We start from the raw sequence: 19,657 nt of genomic DNA on the forward strand, positions 1-19,657 counted from the left end.
TGATGGGTTGCCATACTGAAGAGGGCATCTGGTGGGCTATTCTTCTAACTTCATAACTCTAAACTTCAAGTCCCAGTGTCTTATTGCATTTTTCCTTACTTTTTTGGCCTTGGGGGACAAGATCAGCCTCTGGTAGCACTAAAATTTGTTTAAGTGACATAACTGAGGGGTAAACTGGTGGCTCTGATAACAGTGGAGACTTCATAGTGTTGTTCAATTTTTTATTGCTCCCTATTAATATAAAGGTTTTTGGGGATTGTTTCACAATTTCTCTATAAGATATTTCTCTCAAAAACTCAGTGCCTTGGAATTTTTCATTCTCATCCAATAATGGAAGTGATTTTGTCTAATAGTGTCTTTGAAGTAGTGTTGAAATTCTTATTTTTGGTAGTAGCAGCAGTAGTCATAAGGGTGATGGTATCCTCTGTGGTGGTAATGGTTTCTTTTGGAGTTGTTTGTATTTGGGGTGCCAAAGTAGGGAGGGTAGGATCAGTTGGAGAATGTACGGGGAAAAGTAGAGGTCCAGGTGGATAGGGTCTTGGTTGGAAAGGTGGCTGTGGATAACCTGGGCGATAAGGGGGATGATGAGGGGATGGTGGGATTCTCCCTGGACCATAGGGTGGAGGAGGGGGTGGTGGGATTCTCCCTGGACCATAGGGTGGAGGAGGGGGTGGTGGGATTCTCCCTGGACCATAGGGTGGAGGAGGGGGTGGTGGGATTCTCCCTGGACCATAGGGTGGAGGAGCGGGTGGTGGGATTCTCTCTGGACCATAGGGTGGAGGAAGGGGTGGTGAAAATCTCCCTGGAACATAGAGTGGTGGAAAAAATCCTGGTCCAAAAGGATAAGTTGATGGAGGAGGAGCCAGTGGTCCAAGCGGATATGGTCCCCAGGGGCCTCTTTGACTCTCACCAGGCTGTAGAAAAAAGAAGTAAATAATTTTAAATCAGATATTTTACAGTTAAATGTAAGGGTGAATTCTTTCTATGGTAGGGAGAACTCTAAGATGGCCTCAAGATTTCTACTCCCTGCTGGCACATGCTTTCCTTTTAAAACAGGTTCTACAATGTCAGAGAGAGAAATCAGAGAGATTTGAAGCTGCAGCAAATGTTTTTCTCTGGGCTTTGAATCAGGATGCCATGCTGTGGAGAGGGCCATGTGGAAGTACATGGCAGACTGGCTATAGGAGCTGAGAGTGGGCCCTGGCTCACAGGCAGCAAGAAAGTAGGGGCTTCAACAACCATACAAGCTTACAAAAGGACACTGAGCTGCAGAAAAAAAAATACAGCTGTGGACACACCTTTTCAGACTTGTGAGACTCTGAGCACAGAAGCCACTTTAGTCAAGCTCAGAGTTATGGCTAAATAAACTGAGATAATAAGTACTTAAAAGCTACTAATTGGTGGTAATTTGCTATTAAGCAATAGAAAATTATTGTAACTAAGTTATGATGTCTGAAAGTCTATTTCAAAGAAAAAAGTTTCTCTTTTGCCCTCTGAATACCTAGGCTCTGAAGGAAAGCTGGGTTAGTATTGACTGGAAAAAATATATAGTGAACAAAATCTTGGCCTTTGCCTATAGTGAGGTCTGTCATTCCATATTTGAAATGAAAATCAATGCCCTTGTAGCATGGAAAAAACAGGCATTTTTATGTCTAATTCTAGAGTTCAGGGTTGTTCTAGGCTTTGAACATTAATTAATTGTGAAACACGTGTGTTCACCTATTTCATGCAATGAGCTAATATAGGAGCTGTGGCAGGTTGCCAGAGATACAAACATGTTTTCTATGAATCTACAGGCTGACTAGTTACAATACAGGGTGGGATAAATAAGATCTAATGGGAAGTAGAATGAGTGGAATGAATCTCTGGGGTTTCATGCCACTGTTTGAGTTCTGCATCTGGCATATAGAAGTTGGGTGAGTGTGATGTCCTTTTTGAGTCTCTTTTTCTCATCAGGAAAATGACATTCATAAAGGTACTCACCTCCTGTGGTTATTGTCAGATTCGTTGTGAAATATTACTTGTAAAGTGCCTAGGGTGGTGCTTATCACAGGTCTGGTTTACATAGAGTACAATTTTTAGAAATAAAAATCTGAGGCTGGGCATGTGGCTTATGCCTGAAATCCCAGTACTTTCGGAGGCTGAAGCAGGTGAATTGCTTGAGGCCAGCAGTTCAAGACCAACGTGGACAACATAACATAACCCCGTCTTCATTAAAAAATTTAAAAAGTAGTTGAAAAGTAGTGCAAGGAAAAAATACATTAGGGAGCTAAAGCAATCAGTTCTGGATAGGAAAATAATGAAGGATTGTCTCTGTCAGAAGGAGTCATTTGAAAAGAGACTGAAAGAACATGAAATCAGGAGGGGGCATGCCAAATAGAAGGAAAATACATAAATGTTTTGGGATAAGGATGATGTTCCACTCTACTGACGGCAAGAAGTCCAGGTTGCTTGGAGCAGATAGTTTACATAACACACAAAACTATATTCACTTCTTGTGGTTCTCAGTCCCTTCATGTATTTGTTTGGCTGCCCATTATCTTTGGTAATCCTAAACTTTAATATTACCATAAACCATCTCTCTCCTGGCTTCTTAATTCCAGATTCTTAGCAATGATAGAGGATGTCACAGCACTGTACCATTAGAAAGTTAGTTACCTTCAGTGCTGCCCGAAATCCTCTTTTGAGGATTATCTTAGATTATCTCTTCCCACTTCTCCAGAGGCCTGTAATTTTACATTGATGCCAGTTTTATCATCGTTTTCCCCCTCATCCTGAGTTCTCATCTACCCCACCAAGATGGCTTTCCTCCTCCTTCACCAAGATATTGCAGGCAATTAGAAATGGACTTCCCTGATTTACTGGCACACAACCGTGAAGTCATTGATAGCTAGATAGTTTCTTTTTCTTTATAATTCTTTTCTCAGGGACGTGGCTCTGTCAGTCTTCCCTTTTACTTTCTGAAACTTTAATATCTGCCTTTTAATTGGCTCATTTTACTCAAAAAAAAAAAAAAAAACAAAACCACTGTCACTTATGTTCAACTCAGTTTTTTCTCCCTATCCTATCAGCTCCACATCCTGCTCCCAGAATTCTAAATGTAACCACTTCTTATTATCTCTCCTGCTTTCATTCTAATCTGTCACTATTTTTACCAAAATTACTCTAACAGCCCTTTGATATGACCTCTTGATTCTACTCTTGCCCCTTTAACCTAACATGTGCAGAGAGGTTAAAGATATCACTTGAGAAATAAATATCAATTGATATAATTCCCCTGTTTATAAAAGAATTAGTTTCTGCCACCAATACCCTTGTTGTGACTTTCTTCTTCCCTCTTTCCTTCAAAGCAAAGCTGTATGAAAGGGATTTCTATATTTGCCAACACCAGTTCTTATTTTCCATTTGCTCTTCAACTTGGCCTCTGCCCTTAACATGCCAGCAAAACTATTATTCATATCGCCAATGAAATGAACAAATAAAAAATTCCTAGGTAATTCTGTGGGACCAGCCTCATGTTTGTCTTCTCTAGCTAGTGATAGTTTGTGGTATTATGGAGAATGTTTGACCCAAGGGCTGCCAATCCAGGGTATGTGGAAGTTCAGAATTTGACTTTTTATTGTCAAGAAAACAAATCCTTAGTATGAGAAAATATTTCACACATTTTTATTGTTGAGACAATTAAAAAATTAGCTGAAAGTAACCTTTTAAAGATATCCTGATGTTGATCTAAATATTATGTAATGAAAAATCTTTGTAGGAAATATCTGTTCTTTTCCTGATCTCTTAACTCAGTCACAGCAGTTAGCTCCCTTTCCACAATTGGCTAAAATAAAGTGATAAAAATGATGAAAATACTACGTTAGGAAGAACCACTACTCTCTCAAAGGGCTGTAACTAATGTTAATCTCCTACATTATTCAATTTAGAAATAATTGTGCTAAGACACGCATACTTTGAATCTAAATTTGTTTGTTTGTTAATGGGGCTATAAATAGACTTGCTTTGAGGATTGAAAAAGATAATGAATGTAATGCATTTGGAAAATTACCTATAACAGAGAAAACACTCAAAAGGTGACAGGTTGAATATGACTACTTACCCCATCTACAAATATATATATGCAAAGGACATGTTACCCTTCACATTTCCAATGTTTGGTTGTTATTAATCATCATGAATCACATAATTTGGAAAAAGGCTCATTTCTATTTAAACTACTTATATTATTGGAAAGCTCTATTTTTCAAATGTATCTTATAGAAAACTTATTATTTGTATAATAACAGCCTGATACTTTAAAATAATAAAATGTTTTTCTCTTTTATTCTGAGGACACAAAAATATTGAAAATCGACTTCATAATGAAGTCATTAAGACATGACCTTTAATGTATGTCAGTATGTTTTTGACTTATCAAAACTTATGCCCACCCATAATGCATGCAATAACATGGCCAAAGTCAGAATACTTCAGTCATCTCAGAATGTCCTGCTTTTATGCAAGTTTTTAAAAGTAGAAGAGAGAGGCATTATCTTATGTTTCATGTTTCAGAATGATGTAATTGTAGGTTCCTGCTTTGTGGAAGTCATAGTCTTCTAAAAAATCACCTTTCATATTTTCCCATTTGATCTAATAGATTTTATGGTACTTTGGGAGAAGTTACTCTGGAATTAATCTACCCCTCCTTTCAAATTGAGTTTCATTCTATTACTTTAAAAAATATGCATTAAAAAATTCTTTGTGATTTTGTAGAATATTTAGAATGTTCTAAAATGAAAAACTAGGTTGAGGACAGTGAACGTAGTTTTCTTTAACCTAGTTTTTAATATATGGTAGGTGTTACTATAAATGTTTATTATTTCCTCAAAATTTAGCAGACAAGGATTCTCCTAATTCCTTTGCAAAATACATCTTCCCAGGTCCCATGATGGGATACTCATATTCAGGCTTGGCTGAGGACTTTAATACTATATTTTCAGTAAGTGAGTTAGATGACTCCATATGTTAAGAACAACTAAACAATCTCATTTTACAGTGGTTTTGCCTACTGTGTAATTGCTAGAGCACAGGAATTTACATTTATATAGCTGTTTAATGCAATCTGATATTATAGATTTGAGCTTCCCAATATGCAGGTATTTAAATTAAATTATATTTTAAATTTAAATTTAAGCACTAGAACAGTGTTACATCAATGTGTAATAATTACTAATATTTAAGAAAAGGTAAAATTATTAATGTAAAAATAGATCTGAAGTAATGGTTAATGAGAAGAGTATAAAGATGTGTGATTGTGATTAACGATACTTGCTGTGAAACATGCTGCAAGAGCCCAAAGGCCCAAGATCAAAGTCAGTGATTTCATCCTTATGGTTGCCTCTGAAAGTAAGCAGAATAGCTAATCAGCATGATTTTTTGAAAATTAAAAAGTACGATTTAAAATTTCTCGACACATGGATATAATGTAGTAAAGATACACTACTGTAGCATTTTTAGAAAATTTGCTTAACATTATTTTGGATTCAGTATTACAAAAATAAAAACTAGTCCATTATTTTGAAGTCAAATTCTCCTTAGCAATAGAAGCTTTTGTAACTATGGTTTTTGCCTTTAGAGGTAATTACTTTGAAATGTACAATTATTTACATTTGAATACTTTCGTATTTTTAAATAGCAGGAACATTGTTTTATAGATTTCTATAGCCTTGGGTTCACAGTATTAACATATTAACTAGGTTATGTGTTATAAATTTAATTCCTAGGGATATCTCAAAAACATAAGAAAGAAATTACTCTGTTTCATGTAGTCTAAGAAAAAAAGAGTCTCATTATACATCTCCTAGTGTTAGCAACATTCTACTAAATTAATTTAGTCTGTGATGTGTGGTCTCAAAGTGCTTCCAAAAATCCATATATGGTGGATCAAAGACCAAATCAGAGAACATGGAGATGACCAGGTATTTTATTCTCAATTGGCTGAAAATTCGCAACAACTGTCAAGTACATAATAGCTTGAGTTCTGGGAAAGCAACTCCATGCACCATTGTACATATGGTTTCCTGACAGTCAGTTTTCCACATAGCTTGAGTGTATTGTCTGAGCAATGCAAGTCTTGAAAGAATCCTATGGACAAAATTTCACTAGATATTCAATTGTATGTGGGTGTGGCTCTTTCTTTTAAGGATTACTGTTCCCATGATCCATTCTTATGAGAAGTTTGAAAAACAATAGAAAAACCAATGATAAAAATATACTATAGAACAATTCCCTCTTTTAGAGTACATCTGAGAATAATCTATCATTATGAAGTTTCAAGAACTTTAAGGAACATCAAGGGGAAAAGTCAATCGTGTACTTGGATGGACTGGTTGTCCACAATGCCCAACATGAATGCTTTACTCTGACATGTGAATAACAGAATTTTTCAAAATTTAATATGTTTAATGACTTATAATTTTACATAAAGTGCTTATGTTTTTGGTGATAATGAATGTCCTAAAAAAGCTCATGAAATGTTATCTTGAAAAGTCTGAGAAAAATTTAATATTCAGAGTAAAGATTCTTCAGCTAATATTTCCAGATACATACCTTTGTGTGAGGATCTGTCTTTGAGTTGATTAATCCACTGGTTGAAATGACTCTTGCCAGTTGAAAGACAAAAGATAAAAAGAGAAGAGACAAGAAACTCCAGTTCTTAAATATTGCAAAGGATTTCTGTTGTCAGTAAGAGACAGGCTACTTGGAAATAAAATAACTTCTGGGTTGATCCTCTTCAAACAAAGATAGGAAAGTGGTTCTTGCCAATTTGTCAGTCTTTTTTTTGCATTTTCAGTCTCATTTCTGGAAAGCATTTACCCATTCAATATTTGTTGTTTCTTGAGGAAGCAGATACAACAAGTAATATCCTATCACTTCACGGAAACAATCTGGGGTCTGTGCCACATCATTTTCTCTTTATTTTAAAGGTAAAGCACCAGTTTTTTTCTATTCCAAGTAATTTTAATAGGCCATCTTTTGTATTTTCTATTTCATTTAATGGGCATTTTTTGTATTTTCTATTTCATTTCAAAGAACTAAATTATGTGTGAAATAAAAATATTTTTAAATTGAATTCTATCATGATCAAAACAGAATTTGGGAACAAAAATGATAATTAAATTTAAAAGTGATTATTTAAATAAGGGATGCTAAATACTGCATGCACACACACATGTGAACACAAACACTATACCACGGCCAGTGATGTTCAGAATATCTAAAATATTGCTTGTCTTGATCACAGGGCTATATTTTGTGGGGTTTTCTTTTTCTATTTTTTTTTCAGTTGAAGGACTGAAATTGTACTCTTCTTTTGTACTTGGTAGTTTGTACATATCTTATCCTGTATATTGTTTCTCACAGTTGGCTTAATTGAATAAATGTTTCTGAGAAAAATGTATGCTTGGATTAAGATTTGGATCTATGTTTCAAAAATAACAGGAAAGAAAAACCTAGTGTGGGAGAGGAATAATAATCAGAAAGTGCATGCAGTTTCTCAGTCTTAACTATATTTCTTCATGTTTGTGATTATTTTAAGGTAGTAGATTATTTGAAACGCTATATATACATACACACACACACATATACACACACACACACACACACACACATACATTTTATAGAAGTTCCCCTTTTTTAAAATTATACTCTAAGTTCTGGGGTGCATATACAGAATACGCAGGTTACATAGGTATACTCATGCCATAGTGGTTTGCTGCATCCATCAACCGGTCATCTACATTAATCTACATCTAATGCTATCCCTTTCCTAGACCCCCACATACAGGCCCCAGTGTGTGATGATCCCCACCCTGTGTGTATGTGTTATCATTGTTCAACTCCCACTTATGAGTGAGAACATGCAGTGTTTGGTTTCATGTTCTTGTGTTAGTTTGCTGAAAATGATGGTTTCCAGCTTCATCCATGTTCCTGTGAAGGACTTGAACTCATCCTTTTTTATGGCTGCATAGTATTCCATGGTGTGTATGTGCCACATTTTCTTTTTTTAGCCTATCATTGATGGGGATTTGGGTTTGTTCTAAGTCTTTGCTGTTGTAAACAGTGCTGTAATAAACATGTGTGCATGTGTCTTTACAGTAGAATGATTTATAATTATTTAAGTATTTATCCAGGAATGGGATTGCTGGGTGAAATGATATATCTGGTTCTAGATCCTTGAGGAACTGCTGCAGTCTTTCAAAATGGTTGAACTAATTTACACTCCCACCAACAGTGTAAAAGCATTCTTATTTCTCCACATCCTCTCCATATCTGTTGTTTCCTTACTTTTTAACGATCACCATTCAAACTGGTGTGAGATGGTATCTCATTGTGGTTTTGATTTGCATTTCTCCAATGACCGGTGATGATAAGTTTTTTTTTTCATATGTTTTTTGGCTGCATAAATGTCTCCTTTTGAGAAGTTTCTGTTCATATCCTGTGCCCACTTTTTGATGGGGTTGTTTTTATTTCCTGTAAATTAAATTTGTTTAAGTGCTTTGTAAATTCTGGATGTTAGACATTTTTCAGATAAATATATTGGAATTTTTTTCTCCCATTCTGTAGGTTGCCTGTTCACTCTGATAATAGGTTCTTTTGCTGTACAAAAGCTCCGTGTTTAAGTAGATCTCATTTGTCAATTTTGGCTTTTGTTGCCATTGCTTTTGTTGTATTAATCAAATCTTTTGCCCATGCCTAAGTCCTGAATGGTATTCCCTAGGTTTTCTTCTAGGGTTTTTATGGTTTTAGGGTTTATGTTTAAGTCTTTAATTCATCTTAAGTTAATTTTTTTAAAAGGTGTAAGAAAGGAGTCCAGGTTCAGTTTTCTGCATATGGCTAGCCAGTTTTCCCAACACATTTATTAAGTAGGGAATTCTTTCCCGATTGCTTGTTTTGGTCAGGTTAGTCAAAGATCAGATGGTTGTAGATGTGTGGTGTTATTTCCGAGGCCTCTGTTCTGTTCCCTTGGTCTTTATATCTGTTTTGGTACCAGTACCATGCTGTATTGTGAAGAAAGTCAATGGTAGCTTGATGGGGATAGCATTGAATCTATAAATTACTTTGAGATGTATGGGCATTTTTATGATATTGATTCTTACTATCCATGAGCATAAAATGTTTTGTATCTTCTCTCATTTCCTAGATCAGTGGTTTGTAGTTTTCCTTGAAGAGGTCCTTCACATCCCTTGTAAGTTGTATTCCTAGGTATTTTATTCACATTTTAGCAACTGTGAATGGGAGTTCACTCATGATTTGGCTCTCTATTATTGGTGTACTGGAATGATTGTGATTTTTGCACATTGATTTTGTATACTGAGACTTTGCTAAAGTTGCTTATCAGCTTAAGGAGATTTTGGGCTGAGATGATGGGGTTTTCTAAATATACAGTCATGTCGTCTGCACTCAGTGATAATTTTACTTCCTTTCTTCCTATTTGCATATGCTTTATTCCTTTTTCTTGCCTGATTGTCCTGGACAGAACTTCCAATACTATGTTGAATAGAAGTGGTGAGAGAGGGCATCCTTGTGTTGTGCCAGTTGTCAAAGGGAATGCTTCCAGTTTTTTTCCTGTTTAGTATGATATTGGCTGTGGGTTTGTCATAAATAGCTCTTATAATATTGAGTTATGTTCCATCAATACCTAGTTTATTGAGTGTTTTTAGCATGAAGGGGGTGTTTAATTTTATGAAGGCCTTTTCTGTATCTATTGAGATAATCATGTGGTTTTTGTCATTGGTTCTGTTTATGATGGATTACATTTATTGATTTGCATATTTTGAACCAGTCTTGCATCCCAGGAATGAAGCTGACTTGATCATGGTGGATTAGCTTTTTGATGTAATAGTGTATTTGGTTTGTCAATATTTTATTGAGGATTTCACATCAATGTTCATCAGTGATATTGGCCTGAAATTTTCTTTTTTTGTTGTGTCTTTGCCAGGTTTTGGTATCAGGATGATGCTACGCTCATAAAATGAGTTAGGGAGGATTCCCTCTTTTTCTATTTTTTGGAATAGTTTCAGAAGGAATGGTACCAGCTCCTCTTTGTACCTCTGGTAGAATTCGACTGTGAATCCATCTGGTCCTTGAATTGTTTTGGTAGGGTGTTAATTACTGCCTCAATTTCTACTTCTTATTAGTCTATTCAGGGGTTTGACCTCTCCCTGGTTTAGACTTGGCAGGGTGTATATATTCAGAAATACATCCATTTCTTCTAGATTTTCTACTTTATTTGCATAGAGGTGTTTGTAGTATTCTCTGATGGTACTTTGTATTTCTGTGACATCAGTGGTTATATCCCTTTTATCATTTTTTATTGCATCTATTTGATTCTCCTCTCTTTTCAATAACCAATTAAGCTGGTTATGGTTTATCTATTTTGTTGATCTTTTCAAATAAGCAGCTCCTGGATTCACTGATTTTCTTATCTTCTGCTAGCTTTTGAATTTGTTTGCTCCTGCTTCTCTAGTTCTTTTAATTGTGATATTAGTTTGTCGATTTTAGATCTTCCTTGCTTTCTCTTGTGGGCAGTTAGTGCTATAAATTTCCCTCTAGACACTGCTTTGAATGTGTTCCTGAGATTCTGGTCTGTTCTGTCTTTGTTCTCATTGGTTTAAAATAACTTATTTATTTCTGGTCTCATTTCATTATTTACCCAGTAGCATTCAGGAGCAGGTTGTTCAGTTTCCATGTAGTTGTGCAGTTTTGAGTGAGTTTCTAACCCTGAGTTCCAATTTGATTGCATTATGGTCTGAGAGACTATTTGTTATGATTTCCATTATTTTGCATTTGCTGAGGAGTGTTTTACTTCCAATTATGTGGTCAATTTTAGAATAAGTGTGATGTGGTGCTGAGAAGAATGTATATTCTGTTGATTTGAGGTGGAGGGTTCTGTAAATGTCTATTAGGTCCACTTGGCCCAGATCTGAGTTCAAGTACTGGATATACATGTTAATTATCTGTCTCATTGATCTGTCTAATATTGACAGTGAGGTGTTAAAGTGTCCCACTATTATTCTATGGGAGTCTATGTCTCCTTGAAGGTCTCTAAGAACTTGCTTTATGAATCTGGGTGTTCCTATATTGAGTGCATATATATTTGGGATAGTTAGCTCTTCTTGTTGCATTGACCCCTTTACTATTATGTAATGCTCTTTTATGTGTCTTTTGATCTTTGTTGGTATAAAGTCTGTTTTACCAGAGACTAGGTTGCAACCCTGTTTTTTTTTTTTGCATTCCATTTGCTTGGTAAATATTTCTCTATCCCTTTATTTTTAGCCGATGTGTGTCTTTGCATGTGAGACAGGTCTCCTGAATACAGCACACTGATGGGTCTTGACTCTTTATCTAATTTGCCAGTCTGTGTCTTAACTGGGGCATTTAGCCCATTTAGATTTAAGGTTAATATTGTTATGTGTGAATTTGAGCCTGTCATTATGGTGCTAGCTGGTTATTTTGTTTATTAGTTGATGCAGTTTTTTCATAGTGTTGGTGGCCTTTATAATTTGGTATGTTTTTGCAGTGGCTGATACTGTTTGTTCCTTTCCATGTTTAGTGTTTCCTTTAGGAGCTCCAGTAAGGTAGACCTGGTGGTTACAAAATCTCTGAGCATTTGCTTGTCTGCAAAGGATTTTATTTCTCTTTTGCTTATGAAGCTAAGTTTGTCTGGATATGAAACTCTAGGTTGAACATTCTTTTAAGAATGTCGAATATTGACCTCCACTCTCTTCTGGCTTGCAAGGTTTCTGCCAAGATCCACTAGTAGTCTGATGGGCTTCCCTTTGTGGAAAACCTTATCTTTCTCTCTGGCTGCACTTAACATTTTTTCCTTTATTTCAACCTTGGAGAATCTGATGAATATTTGTCTTGGGGTTTGTCTTCTTGAGGAGTGTCTTTGTGGTGTTCTCTATATTTCCTGAATTTGAATGTTGGCTTGTGTTGCTAGTTTGAAGAAGTTCTGGATAATTTCCTGAAGTGTGTTTTCCAACTTGGTTTCACTCTCCCTGTTACTTTCAGGTACACCAATTAAATGTAGGTTGTTTTTCTTTTTTTACATATTCCCATATTTCTTGGAGGCTTTATTCATTACTTTTTATACTTTCTCTAATCTTTTCTTCATGCTTCATTTCATTAAGTTGATCTTCACTCTCTGATAGCCTTTCATTTGCTTGATTGATTCAGCTATTGATGCTTGTATATGCTTCACGAAGTTCTAGTGCTACGTTTTTCAGCTCCATCAGGTCATTTATGTTCTTCTCTAAACTTATTATTCTAGTTAGCAATTCCTCTAAATTTTTTTCAATGTTCTTAGCTTCCTTGGATTGGGTTAGAACATGATCATTTAGCTCGGAAAAGTTTGTTATTACTCACCTTCTGAAGCCTACTTCTGTTAATTCATCACAAAGTCATTCTCCATCCAGTTTTATTCCTTTGCTGATGAGGAGTTGTGGTCCTTCAGAGGAGGAGAGGTGTTCTGGTTTTTGGAATTTTCAGCCATTTTGCACTGGTTTCTTTCCATCTTCATGGATTTATCTACCTTTGGTCTTTGATGTTGGTGACCTTTGGATGTGATATCTGAGTGGACATCCTTTTTGTTGATGTTGATGCTATTCCTTTCTGTTTGTTAGTTCTCCTTCTAGCAGTCAGGCCCTTCTGCTGCATGTTCACTGGAGTTTGCTGGAGGTCCACTCTAGACCCTGTTTGCCTGGGTATCACCATTGGAGGCTGCAGAACTGCAAAGATTGCCTCCTGTTTCTTCCTCTGGAAACTTTGTCCCAAAGGGCACCCACCAGATGCCAGCTGGAGTTCTCCTGTGTGAGATGTCTCTCAGTCCCTGTTGGAAGGTGTTTCTCAGTTAAGAGGCACAGGGGTCAGGGACCCACTTGATGAGGCAGTCTGTCTCTAAGCAGATCTCAAGAGCTGTGCTGGGAGATCTGCTGCTCTCTTCAGGGCCAGCAGGTAGAAACATTTAAGTCTGCTGAAACTGTGTCCACAGCCACCCTTTCCCCCAGGTCCTCTGTCCCAGGGAAATGGGAGTTTTATCTATAAGCCCCTGACTGGGGCTGCTGCCTCTTTTTTGGAGATACCCTGCCTAGAGAGGAGGAATCTACAGAGGCAGTCTGGCTACAGCAGCTTTGCTGACCTGTGGAGGGCTCTGCCCAGCTGGAACTTCCCCGTGGCTTTGTTCACACTGTGAGGAGAAAACTGCCTACCCAAGTCTTAGTAATGGTGGACGCTTCTCCCCCCACCAGGCTCAAGTGTCCCAGGGTGAACTCAGACTGCTGTGCTGGTAATGAACATTTCAAGCCAGTGGATCTTAGCTTGCTGGGCTCCATGGGGGTGAGATCTGCTGAGGTAGACCACTCAGCTCCCTGTCTTCAGCCTCTGTTTCAGAGGAGTGAATGTTTCTGTCTCTCTGGCATTCTAGGCACCACTGGGGTATGGAAAACAAAAACCAAAAAGCAAAAACGAAAAAAAACTCCTGTACTAGTTTGGTGTATGTCCAAATGACTGACCAGTGTTCATTGAAACTCAGGACCCTTGTGGTGTAGCCACCCTAGGGAATCTCCTGGTCTGTGGGTTGTGAAGACCATAGGAAAAGCATAGTACCTGGTCTGAGTGCATTGTACCTCATGGCAGAGTCGCTCACAGCACAGTCCCTCATGAATTCCCTGGGCCAGGGGAGGTAGCTCCCTGACCTCTTGCACTTCCCATGTGAGTTGACACCACACCCTGCTTTGGCTCACTTTCTATGAGGTGAACCCATCATCTAACCAGTCTCAGTGAGATGAACCAGGTATCCCAGTTAGAAATGCAGGAATCACCCACCTTCTGTGTTAATCTCACTGGGAGTTGTAGACTGGAGTTGCTCCTATTCAGCCATCTTTCCAGATTCTTCCAGGAAGTTCTCTTTTATCAATAAAGAACTAAGGACAACTGTGTTTTAAAAGTCATGTTGTCCTTGCCATAATTAACTTGAGAATTTGAATCAAAAATATGACATGCAAAATTTTTGATTATGGAAAAATTATACAGATATTTTTACTTCAAAGCAATATCTAATGCAAAGTTATAACCTTGTCTTTCTGATAAATCTAGGCATTGAGAATAATTATCCTATGCTAAATGATCATATAATCTCATGTTTTTATACATTATCATGTAATCATAACAGCTATTATTTATTAAGCCTCTAACATATTCCATGTGGAAGGTTAAAATAAGTTCTATTGTCATCTCAGTTTTATACATAGATGGTATTTAGCTGAGTGAGACTTTGACCTTAAGTCAGCCCACTTCATGACCTAAGTGATTTTTTTAACTAGTATTTCTTGTCACCTCTGTAATCTTAACAATCACCATACCCTTAATTAACATTTGTTACAGTACATTAGAAAGATGAATCAAGTGAACTTAATAGGTCTTTCTACTTCAAAGCCCAGTAACAACACTTCCTTTCTGGGTTATATGAGACAAGCTATTTTACCTTATTGTGTCTCAACTTCTTAATTAAAAAATATATTATTAGAGTGTTTATATTTATAATGTCTACGTCATGGAGATTAGGACCTTCCTTCCTTCTTCCTTCCCTCCCTCCTCCCTCTTCCCTCCCTCCCTCCATCCCTTCCTTCCTTCCGTCATTTTTTCCTCGTATCTTTCTTACTAACATTTATTGACTACCTGCTGGGTATAAGACAGTGTATGTTGCTGAAGTTGCAGTATATTTAAGTGCTTAGTGTTTTAAAATTTTTGTGAGTCATGAGTAATGTAGGAATTAAGAAGTCACACTTTCAGAGTTTATTTTAGTTTTTAATGACTATACTTAATTTCATTTACTTTGTTGGAGTTTCACTACCTTTAACAATTCTGATGACATAATTAAGTGCAATAAAAATAAATTCCTGGTTTGCTAATCTTAGTCTTTAATATGTTGCTGAACAATTACATGCCCCAACATCAGTGAAAATAGTTCTATTCCTAATTAATAGACATTTTCACTTCCTTTGCTGACAGTAATTAATTGTGTCAAAAGATAAATGTCTCTTCTTTCTTGTTTTGGTGCCAACATTTTCATCAGCCAAATGTTTGAAGTCAAGGTGTAAGATTTACATTGTAATGGATCATTGGCTCTGAGCGACTTAGGATGAATGCTGGCAAAACCAAAGGACAATTTCTGAGTGGTTTGTGACCAACAAAGAATTTGAGGAACACAAGCAAATGAAAGCATAGGTCTTTTAAGAAAGAGGAATAGTCACTCCAGTTAATCTTTAATTAATTCATGGCTGTAAAAGATCCTGACTAAATACTTACTAGAACAATACCTAAAAGAGCTAATGTCTCTGGTCATAGGAAATTTAAAAAGTGACAGTAGAGTAAAATTATTGTTAGTGCAGAGTTTTACATGACAGATGGAAAATATTTTTTCTAATATAGGTAGGAAATTAGCAAAATTAAATTCAGTCATGCAGCAACACATTTGAAGTCTGTTTTCCTATTGTATTACACTTATTTTCACTGAAATAGAACAGTAATGATAATTTCTTTGAACCTATGGAAAGTATGTGCTTCTTCTAGATTATTCAGAAGGAGGTGATATGGTTTCTAAGGTAATGCCACCTTAAATATTTATCAAGCTTTAGAATTTACAGATTACCTTAAAAATTTCTGTGGAAATAATGTTGTGTAGGATATCAATAATGCCATTGAGCTCTGAGAGAAATTTATTCTCTTGGATTGAAGTCTAGCATGATGAAATGTAATTAACAACAGAGCTTGTAGACTGAAGAAAAGTTACTATCTCTGACTCATGCAGCTTGGTTGCTGCAAGAAACCCACATCACATAGGTCTGTAAACTTTCTGGAAGTTGATGACAAAATTGCTCTGAACTCCCAAGTAGCAAAAGTTGTAACAAGAAGAAATAAGATAAAACAGTTACAATGTCCATAAAATATGATCATGATCATTTCTTGAGAAAAGTAGCTTTTCTTTCCACTGAGAGCCATGGGAAAATTTCCCAATGTTTTTAAGTGGGAGGTGTATTTTTCCAATGTGAAAATGGTCTTTATAGTATAAACTGGATGTCCCAATTTGTGAATGTAAACAAGTATTCAATTGCCATTTAATCAGAATTTTGCTAGATTGATAACCTCAACCATGTAACCACAAAAATTCAGTTCCCCTTTCCATGGGAAATATTCATGGATTCATCTAAATTCTAAAAATGTTTCTTTTGCCATATTATTTTAACAAAAAGAATCTAGTCATATACAAGTTTTCTCTGTAAATGACAAGAACTTAAACAATTTTAAACCATTAGTTTAATACAATTATCATATGGTGAAACATGCTATACTTATTTTCTCATTTAATATACAAAATAACTGCATGAAGATGTTATTATTATAGTTATTTAAATGAAGAAAGAACATCAGAAGGGGACAGAATTAGTGATAAGATCATTTCTGGCTTCTTTAATAAAGTTATTCCTAAAAAGTACATACAATCTACTGGTAAAAATTTGTTACTTAAAAATAATGAAGAACTCTAAAAATGGATTTTATTAAAAATAATGAGGGATTACCTAAAAGTACAAATGCCTTAACAGCTTTATATTTTGGAGGAAACAGTGTATTGTTCCCTGAAATGGAAATGAAAAGATCCCAATTCCAGAATTGACTTTGCCATCTGTTACTTGTATGGCATTGGAAATGTTCATTCATCTCTTGGAGCTTTATTTTCTTCCTTTGTAAAATGACGAAGTCAAATTGGATCACTCCCTGGCGTCCCCATTACAAGCAGATCTAGGTTTAGAGAGAGCTGAGGCTTATATAATTTGGGCACTGACTACAAGGAAAACAACACAACTTTATGATTAGAAAATTTCTACAACCACTGTAAGGCCACTTTATAGGAGAAATTATAAATACAAAATGGTCAGAGGTATCCAAAGTCCACCTGGTATAAGAGGAGGTTTGCTCATGGAAAAATTGGAAAAGTAAGAAAAGCAATGTTAATAGTAGTTAAAATATCTTGCCTTTTCAAATTTTACAAAAACACATGACTTTTTTTAACATATTGCTATATCTGTTCAGGGGTCTTACCTTAGAAGAATCTCAGCAAAGAAGTCCTGTTGCCTCAGTTTCCTTGTCATTAATCTCTTATTGGTCTTCTCCAAGCTCTGACATATTTGTACTAAGTGTTGATGTGCTTAATAACCATCTAGAGGTTGGTGATAACTACAAGTTCAGATCCATTGGCTGAGGTTCTGATGATTTTGCTTTAGAATAGGGCCCAGGAAATTGCAGTGTTAGTATACACTGTAAATACTTTCAGTGCAGTTGTTTCATAAAGTGTTCTTTGAGAAACGTGCCAATCAAAAGGAGGAAAATAGATAAGAAAAGTACTTCTTTCATTTTAACTGGAACCTGTTTTGGGGAGCAACTGTTGCTTTGGGGAATAGATAAAGAAAGGCGATTAAAGGTTGAATGTGAAGGCCAGGAAATCTTCCTCAGAGCATGGGTATAAACTATGATCTCCTGTAGGTGAAGGGAAGAAGCATCTGAAGACCAAAACTAGGACTCAGTCACAAGAATAGCCAATTTCTGGAGAAGATTGAATCTTAATCTAGGAAGATCTACAATGCCCAGTTCAGGGTCTTGATTGGGAAATAATGGGACCATGAGATATAGATTGATTTTTGGTTCTCTCAGTGTATCAGTTAGCTATTTCTGTATGACAAACCACTGCAAAACCTGATGACTTAACACAGCAATGGTTGAGTGTTTCTTACTAAAAATACTAGTGTGATCACCGGGCAGGTTTCCTGGATTGGGCAGGTTTCCTGAATTAGCCGGGTCTGACTGATTTTATCTAGGCTTACTTATATGCTTCATTCAGCTGGTGAGCTGGCTGGGGGCTGATTGGTCTAAGATGGCCTTGACTGGGAGAGCTCAGCTCTCTTCCACATGTTTTTTTATATTTCTCAAGCTAGTCTGGGCATGGTTTCATGGTGATGTGAGAAGTTCAAAAGAAAAAAATAAACAGAAATGTGCGAATGCTTTTGAAATCTCTGCTCTTCACAAGTTTGATTGATATGGTGTTGTCCCCTGGTTAAAAAAAAAAAAAAAAAACCAAGAGTCAAGCCCAGAGACAATGCAAAAGGATACAATCAATGAACTTTCTTAAAGGGAAGTGTGAAAAGTTGGGCCATAATTCAATAAACCTATCACACTTGATGCTTTCAATGCCTTAACACTTATTTTTGAAGAATAGAAAGTTTAGTATAATCTGGAGCAGGGTTTCTTAGCCTTGGCACTATTGATATTTTGGGTCAAGTAATTCTTTGTTATGGGGATCTGTTTTGTGCCTTTCTGGCCTCTGCCCACTAGGTGTCAGTTGCATCGTAAGCTGTGATGACCAAAAATGTTCCAAACATTACCCAATGTCCCCTGGGGGACAGAATCATCCCCAGTCAAAAACCACTAGTCTAGATGTAGAAATCACTGCTTATTTCAGTACCGAATTCACTTTTTCAGATTTAGTTCTCTGAAGAGTATTTTTTTCTTTTGACCACTGTGAACCCTAGAGCAGTATGGAGAATGGATCTTTGCAAGTGAAACTTAAGAGAGAAAAACCTGATAAAAGGCTGTTGCTACAGTTGTTAGATAGACTTGGGTAGTGACAAAGGGACTATGGATGGATATGTGGATGGAATAAATATACTTTCAAGGAATGTAATCAACCAATCGCTTTGATGGCATAGATATGAAGAGTAAAGGACAGAGCAATGTTAAGCTGATGTCCATGAGTCGTGTAAGAGCTCAGGAAGAAGTTGGTAATTGAGCCAAGAGGGTTGACCTTGACTAGCGAAAATGGAGATAATTAGAAGGCTATTTCAGAATGGTAGAGATGTGTGAGTCGAGACAATGAAATGGGAGTTTGGGTGTACCTAATTAACACTGAAATCCAGGACAGGAGACATAGAATTATAGGTGAATAGCAGAAACAGGGCTTATAGGAAAATCTGAAGAGAGAAATGGTAACAGATGAAACTCTTATTTTCAAACATTTGCCATTCATTTCTTCTTTATGCTTCTCTTTTTATTTTCCTTCTTACTCTCTCTTCTAAAATGTTTAACCCTCTTTCTAAAATCCTTTTTCTCTGCTTGACTTTCACGTAAGTTTCTTAGTTCTCTTTCCTCTGACTACTCCCTTTTTATCTGCTGTTTGCTCTTTTTTTCTTCAGGTTTCTACCTTTCTCTTCTCTCTCCTTCTTATTCCTCTCCTCTTTTTTCATACCCATCAATACCCAGGAAAACTGTGTTGTGAGGAGTAATGCTTTTGTATTTGGACTCTTATATTCCCTGTCCTAAATCTAGGTAAGTTTTACTAAATCATGGGGGTGAATTTATCAACTAGATATTGACCTAGTATTAGTATATCATTGAATAAAATTATATACAAAATGGTAGAAAGTTTTGGTTAAACAATCTCTGGTAAAAATATTTCTTTAGTAGAAGAAGTAACAATTGTGAAAGAATATCTGTAGATCTGTAGGAATTTAACTTACTTTTCTTCAATGCTTTTTAAAAATGTCTCACCTAGATTATAATCCCT

General features: G+C 36.3%; 1 protein-coding gene across 2 annotated transcripts; it reads right to left on the reverse strand.

The window, feature by feature from the left end:
- Positions 1–222: 222 nt before the first annotated feature.
- Positions 223–5,368, reverse strand: LOC103792013 (uncharacterized). 2 transcript variants are annotated; one of them, XM_078367953.1, is made up of 3 exons: positions 5,315–5,368; positions 860–914; positions 223–745 (listed from the first exon to the last, which is right to left on the reverse strand). In XM_078367953.1, the coding sequence occupies exons 1-3, from the start codon at positions 5,366–5,368 to the stop codon at positions 321–323; spliced, it is 534 nt and encodes a 177-aa protein (XP_078224079.1). In that variant the 3' UTR covers positions 223–320. The 2 variants fall into 2 exon arrangements, with proteins under 2 accessions (XP_078224079.1, XP_078224080.1); XM_078367954.1 differs by having other exon boundaries at positions 223–914.
- Between the last annotated feature and the right edge of the window lie 14,289 nt (positions 5,369–19,657).

Source organism: Callithrix jacchus, chromosome 3 (assembly GCF_049354715.1).
Source record: "Callithrix jacchus isolate 240 chromosome 3, calJac240_pri, whole genome shotgun sequence".
NCBI classification, from domain to species: domain Eukaryota; kingdom Metazoa; phylum Chordata; class Mammalia; order Primates; family Cebidae; genus Callithrix; species Callithrix jacchus.